Source organism: Daktulosphaira vitifoliae, unplaced genomic scaffold (assembly GCF_025091365.1).
Source record: "Daktulosphaira vitifoliae isolate Bord-2020 unplaced genomic scaffold, ASM2509136v1 Scaffold_1, whole genome shotgun sequence".
Taxonomy (NCBI): domain Eukaryota; kingdom Metazoa; phylum Arthropoda; class Insecta; order Hemiptera; family Phylloxeridae; genus Daktulosphaira; species Daktulosphaira vitifoliae.
This window is the reverse complement of record NW_026099572.1, coordinates 86,595,491-86,602,974: the sequence shown is the minus strand read 5'-3', so window position 1 is coordinate 86,602,974 and position 7,484 is coordinate 86,595,491. Positions and strand designations below refer to the sequence as shown.

The 7,484-nt window shown below is 28.1% G+C and overlaps 1 protein-coding gene across 1 annotated transcript; it reads right to left on the bottom strand.

The window, feature by feature from the left end:
- Positions 1 to 1,575: 1,575 nt before the first annotated feature.
- Positions 1,576 to 6,643, bottom strand: LOC126893722 (tubulin beta chain-like). Its single transcript, XM_050664172.1, has 8 exons — positions 6,454 to 6,643; positions 4,039 to 4,150; positions 3,854 to 3,979; positions 3,310 to 3,707; positions 2,754 to 2,939; positions 2,551 to 2,690; positions 1,859 to 2,120; positions 1,576 to 1,759 (listed from the first exon to the last, which is right to left on the bottom strand). The coding sequence occupies exons 1-8, from the start codon at positions 6,508 to 6,510 to the stop codon at positions 1,691 to 1,693; spliced, it is 1,350 nt and encodes a 449-aa protein (XP_050520129.1). The 5' UTR covers positions 6,511 to 6,643; the 3' UTR covers positions 1,576 to 1,690.
- Positions 6,644 to 7,484: the final 841 nt, after the last annotated feature.

Here is a 7,484-nt window from a genome sequence, read left to right as displayed (position 1 = left end):
AAATTGAAAGAGAAATTTTTTCAACGGTTTATGATAATGTTTTATTAATACGAACAAAATAACTATTCTTATAAATAATTATTGTTCAAGACAAGAAAAAAAAATATCATATTGATAAATATATCATTGATTCAATAGTAATGATATATTTATCAAATTGAACAATGAATTTATTATATAGATCGAGGTTTTTCTCTGAGTGTATAGATATGAACTGGGTGATTCCATGACTATTTCTCCAGCAATATTAAAATAAAATAATTATGCAATAAATATTAAGTAGATGGCTTATAGTACATGAAACTTAAAATATAAAAAGGTATTAAACGCACATTCGAATTTATGTTGTTTTAATCATTAAAAATCAAATCAAATTGAAATAGATAAATTTTAATCACCATATTTTACCATTCCAATGTATATTAAACAATTATTAGAATTCGATGGTGAAACACTCAAATTCTTAAAAAATGCTAGGAGAGGTATCGTGGTGCATGTTGTTCGCTGACGATATAGATTCTTATAATAATGTACTATTATTAAGTTAAGCTTTGATTACAAGGTTATCATCTCACATTAAGTTTAAATTTCAATATTTATTATAAAGTGGCTAATTTACACTTCACGGAGGAATAGTAGCTAAATCCTCACCCTTACGTTTTTCAAATGATTGTTCAAAAAAGGAATTTCAAACATTTTAATAGCCCAAAACTAGCTTTTTCTAATAAAAAAATTGTAGTTTTTTGGAGTATTTTCCTTTATTACAGAAATTAAGGGGAGTTTTTATATTATTTAGGAAGTAAGACGTAGGATTAAGTGCGTTTGGATTAAATATAAAGACACATTTGGTGTTATGCGCAGTAAGATAATTCTAATGAAGTTGAAAAGTAGGTTCTATATGACTATAGTGAGAACAACTATGTTTTATGGATCAGTATGTTGAGCAGTTAACAAAAAAATAGAGCAGAGAAAGATTTTATGGTCCTAAAAAAAAATCTGATAATCTAAAACTTTTTTCAACATAAAAATATTTTGAATATACTTTTCATCTTTTTTGGTTGTTTATGGATAGAAGACGTTTGTTTTTGCAAATTTTCAAATTTAACTTTCCAAAGCTGTTGTTCTTTATTAATAACTTTAGCTTCAAACAATTGGCGGCCTAATTCATCGTTATTAACAATAGCAAGGGCAGCTTTTTCCATGACCATTTCTTCAAATTGAATAGGTGTTATTTCTTTAATATCTTTGTTGTACATCTATTAATAAAGAAAATAAGATTATTTTCTAACTTTTGAAAAAATTAAAATTCGTATACACAAACCAAAATAGAATACGACACATTTTTTTAATAAACTACTAGTATTAGAGCCAACCCTACCCAACCAAAGCAAAATCTTAGACACGCTTTTATGACTAGGTCTCGTATACTATTACTTATTACGTATGCATTGCTATTTTCTCCATCTTAAATATACTAGAAAACCAAATATATATGTTGTTTAATTTTTATGTACATTAAACATTCTATAATTTAAATAATATTTACAAAATCAATGAGAGGAAAATGAAAAGACAATTCTTAATACCATTTATATTATTAAACTATAATAAAATGGTCAACAAAAAACAAATTTGGAATTTTTTCTATAAAAAAATATTATTATATTCAAAATATTGTTCTTCAATACTCTTAGTTTTCATCAACTTCTTCGTGGATTACTTCTTCGTCGTCAAATTCGGTTTCTTCTGCAGTTGCTTCCTGTAAGTATAAAAATAAAATTTAATAAATATTAAATTTTAACGTCAACAGCTATCGATGTTTAATTTCCAAAGATTACCAAAGAAGTGTAAAAATTACCTGATATTGTTGATATTCAGAAACTAAATCGTTCATATTAGACTCAGCCTCGGTAAATTCCATTTCATCCATCCCCTCACCAGTATACCAATGGAGAAAAGCTTTGCGTCTAAACATGGCAGTAAATTGTTCGGATATGCGTTTGAAAATTTCCTGAATGGCAGTGGTATTACCGATAAAAGTGGCTGACATTTTTAATCCTCTCGGTGGTATGTCACAAACTGCTACTTTTACGTTACTTGGGATCCATTCAACAAAATATCTGACCAAGAAAATCAAAATAATGAATATTATTTAGGATTTATTGGGTAACTCCATTTAGCTTTAGCTAAATTAAAACCAACTTTACTAATTAAAAACACCATTTAAATTTAAAAAAAGTTGAAACTTAAATAAATATATAAAATATTTATTTTACCGATACCACATATTACATGACACGTTGTGGCAGGTGTGTCACTGACGATACACAGGATTTTAAATTTACATATTTGAAACTCAGTCCTAAATTTTTGACCCCTAAGACATTGAATGGTTTCTCCCACTACCACCCTTCCATTAACTATCAACTCTTAAAAGTATATTTTGTCCTCTGTGATATCTGTACGTACCAAGCAAAACTTTTAATGACGCCCCTGATATGCGAAGAAAGTATACCATTTACTACGTTTATATTTATAAATAACACTTACCCTGAATTTTTATTTTGGATGTTGAGCATTTGTTCATCAACCTCTTTCATGGACATAATACCTCTGAAAATGGCAGCCACAGTTAAATAACGTCCATGTCTAGGATCACAAGCAGTCATCATATTTTTTGCGTCAAACATCTACAAAAATATAGAAAACAAATAAAAATAAAAATCGTTTTACTGTAAAAAGTGTACACTCACTTGTTGCGTTAGTTCGGGTACAGATAAAGCTCTATATGATTGACTACCCCTGGCTGTTAGTGGAGCAAATCCTGGCATAAAGAAATGCAACCGTGGGAAAGGAACCATATTTACAGCTAACTTCCTTAAATCAGCGTTCAATTGACCAGGGAACCGTAGACATGTAGTTACTCCGGACATAGTTATCTTTAATTAAATAATAATTATACAAATGATTTTATTTAAGAAAATTCGTGGATAAGACGAGAAAAAAAAACTTAAATGGTTTGTTCATGTTATTAGGAGAGAAGAATCGGAAGCTGTAAGAACAGTTATAGAAATGAATGTTGAAGGAAGAAGAGGTAGAGGAAGACCAAAAAAGAGATGGAGGGATGCTATTGAATGCGATATGAGGACAGCTACATCAACGCTCACATCAAGCGTTGATGATGTGGAATATCGTGTCAAGTGGAAGTTTAGGATAAGGGTGACCGACCCCAAATAGTTGGGATTAAGGCGAGGAAGAAGAAGAAGAAGAAAAAGAAGATTTTATTTAAGAAAATTAAGTTTTCCTTACCGAGACTAAATGGTTAAGATCACCATAAGTGGGCGAAGAAAGTTTAAGTGTTCTGAAACAAATATCGTACAACGCTTCGTTGTCAATACAAAAAGTTTCATCTGTATTCTCTACAAGTTGGTGAACGGATAGTGTAGCATTATATGGTTCGACAACCGTGTCTGAAACTTTAGGAGATGGTACAACACTGAAAGTATTCATAATTCTATCGGGATATTCTTCCCTTATCTTGGATATCAACAAAGTACCCATGCCTGAGCCTGTACCACCACCCAGTGAGTGAGCCAGTTGGAACCCTTGCAGACAATCGCAGTTTTCAGCTTCACGGCGCACGACATCCATGACCGCATCCACTAACTCAGCGCCTTCGGTATAATGTCCTTTAGCCCAGTTGTTACCTGCAAAATAATGAAAATTGTTTGTGACTATTACATATTAGTTTGTAACATAACAAATAATATATCCATATAAAAATTAATGTTTCGGAAACATTCAACGACATCATCACTGAAATGTATCTTTAATGAAACCAATAAATGCTTACCAGCTCCACTTTGGCCAAAAACATAGTTGTCTGGACGGAATAATTGTCCAAAAGGTCCGGAACGCACTGAATCCATGGTGCCAGGTTCTAAGTCCACCAAAATCGCCCTTGGAACGTAACTTCCCTCTGTAAAAATATAATAAATAATTGAAGTCAATTCAAAGATTAATATAGATAATGCTTACGAGTGCTCGCTTCATTGTAGTACACATTAATTCTTTCCAGTTGTAAATCATTATCGCCATGATAAGTTCCAGAAGGATCTATGCCATGTTCGTCAGAGATTATCTCCCAAAACTAAATCACACAGAGTTAATTTTAAATTGGTATTAATATAATTGAAAAAAATAAAATCGTCGTCTTCAAAATTAATTTATAACGTGTAATATATTTTAACTCATAATGATACTAAGTTAAAATTAATTCCTACTAGAACTAAGTATTATTTAATATTCAAATAAATTAAATTTACAACATATATATATTTTCGCAACAATTATAAGTTCTTTACTCATGTAATGTGAAAAAAATTGTTTTTCCTATAATTATGCATTTAATTATTGATCAACAAAATTACATTTAAAAAGATTAAAAAAAAGTTTTCGTTAATTTTTAACGAAAGTAGATTTTAATTAAAAATACTACTTGACACAAATAGGAAAAATTAAAAAGTTCTTTGAATATCTATTTACTAATGAGAACATTTTTTCTTATATGTATACTTTATTTTGAATATTCCACTAACAATATATTTTATTTTTTAACTAAATTTTTGTATCAGCATAACTTTTTTTATTATTTAATTCTTCTAAGCCACATACATGGTCACCATAATATTTAATGTGAGTAGAAATAATTATCAATTATGAAAAAAAACATCTTAAGAAAGGTCATCAGGAATTTTTTTTTAACTTTTTTTTAAATATTTTATTAAGTGTTGATGCACTAAACAACTATAAAAAAATTATACGACTATAAATTAATTTTTATCACGTGGTTATTTGGATTGTAAAATTGTCAACCAATAGAGTTATATGAAACTACTATTTTTTAAGCTTATGGATCAATGCCAACGCTGTAGCAAGTATAATTTATTTTATAATAGAAAATTCTGTAAAAAATACTCTATTACAGCAAGATAAGTAATTTGAATGACACGAAAATTGACCATGTGCGTTATGGTAAGGGTAGTGTAGTTACGTCTGGACATTTCTAAAAATATTTTCTAGCTTCATGGGATGTTGCCAGATGACAACCACAGTGACTCTAAAGAAATTATACGTTGCTTCTTGCATTGAATGAAATAAAAAAATTTAACCACCTCTGATCTGGATTTGAAAGACTGCATTTTTGAAGAACAATTGGCTTAAATAAAACTAAAATTTGAAGTAATACAATTTAAATTTTGAATAAAAAATCATAATCACAAAAAAAAGAAGAGATTTCCAGAACGCCATATAAATAATGAAATGAGCTAATCGCTTTTTAAAATGCTTATATTAGTTTTTTAAAAATGTATAAAATTATGATTAAAGATCATATTAATAGGGTCACGTGCCAAAAACAAATAAAAGTAAAATAATACTCTAGATAAGTCAAAACTATTTAATATCAACTGAGACACCGTTTTTCACAATAATAACAGTTATATATTAATTTATTGTGGTAAAGTGTTTCATATTTAACAGCAATATAATAATTTAAAAATTGACTAAAATTTAAAAAGATTTCAGTTTTATAACAGTGTATGTTATTTAAATAACAACATTAGCAATTCAACGAACAAAGGTCATGCATTAATTTCCATTGAAACAAATAATAGTTTTTTTAAAAATCAAAATTTATCACACATAATTGATGTTTTACTGCAATTGCTTAGTTTACACTAATGATGATTTTTATTCAAAATAGGTACTTAAATTATTAGTTCAGATACATTGTATCGTAATTTTTTAACAGATTTTTGTATAAGTGTATTCAAAAAATAAATGCATTTGTGTAAAAATTAACTCATTAAGTAATATATACTGTATAATATAAAAATTCATAAAAATTTTATTTTTAATCATTTATAAAATATTAATACATCATTAAATATCAAATATATTTGAAATTTAAATTTAAAAGAATCTGCTTTTTAAAAATAATTATTTAAATTGTTCGATCGAAGACATTTTAAATATATTTAGGATTTATTTGGGGCGGACTATTTAGTTCAGTCACTAACACGTTGCACTTCGGTATGTAAGTACCGAGTTCAAATCCGTTGCAAATTAATGTTTTCCTATCCTTTAAGGCAGAAACAAAAGCTTTTAGAAAATATTTTAAACGTGATTAATGGTATATTTTTTTTTAGGTCGATTTTAAATAAATTTATGAATCTAATAAAGTTTTCAATAATTTTTAAGTTGCAGTTAAATTAAAGTGCAGTACTCTCATGAGTAATTGCAATACGAATACTAAGTGGGTAATTATTAATATGCAAAGTTAATATTATACAGAATAAATTATTCTAATGCTTTACTAATTAGGGTGACTTATAATAGTTGCGAAATTATGATGATATTTTAAATTTTAGCATAAAAAATGTCTGCGATTACTTTAGCTCCAATTTGATTTCCACATTGCCCGGCTTGTAGATGTAATATTTCCCTCATGATCGCACAACAGATTTGAAACTTAAGTATAGTGCGATGTGTAGACGCACCAACGAGGTTATTTGCTCAAATGGTGTTTGTGACGAGATGGCAAGCCGATAGTACTAACGGTGTTGTTCGGCAACAACTGCTACTGCTTGCGGTGGCGATGTACCTGACTAATACTATAAGATTATAATTTGTACTATTATAACGTCGCAAAATGTGTATCATAAATGATTATGCTCACGAGAATTTGAAATGTGGACGACGTTGTAATACTCGTTTATATGATATTATATTTCAATGAAATTAAAAAAGAAACCTATTTATAAATATTTATTAGATGCTTTTCTCTGTTTTATAGAGACGTATTTAGCAAATTAATGTGTAACATAAAAGAAAAATATGTCTTCTAAATTCTTTTAGCAATAGATTTATAGAAGTAAAGTCACATTACGACAAGACTAATTTTTCGCTGTCCTATGAATCTAGAATATATAAGTTATGCATAAATATACATTGTCTGAAACATAAGTATAATCATGTTTTTTTAATAATAGTAATAATTTTTTTTATTTTTATCAACCATACATCAGGTACATCCCTAAAAAATTTCATCGCTGAGGTACTTGCTTCTAAATACGACACTAACGTTAGTTTCAGTGCTTTGGAAATTTCTTTAAAATGACAAAAATTTCATACTTATATTTTAGACGATTTAAAGAACCGTATTCATATACACAACTAAAAGGAGGGTATTTGGAGGACTAAGCACCCGTGTTCTCCAAAAATGTTTAATTTTAACATAAATAGAAATTAAGTTTTTTATTTTATTATAATCAAAATTGTAAGTCTAGTATACTTAAATAATTAGTTTATAATTAAAAATTATATTGAACACAGTGATATTTATTAATTAGAATAAACGAAACCTGCACATAGTCGAGCAGTTTGTATTTATTGACCTAGTCAATAATAAAAAGTTATAAGGC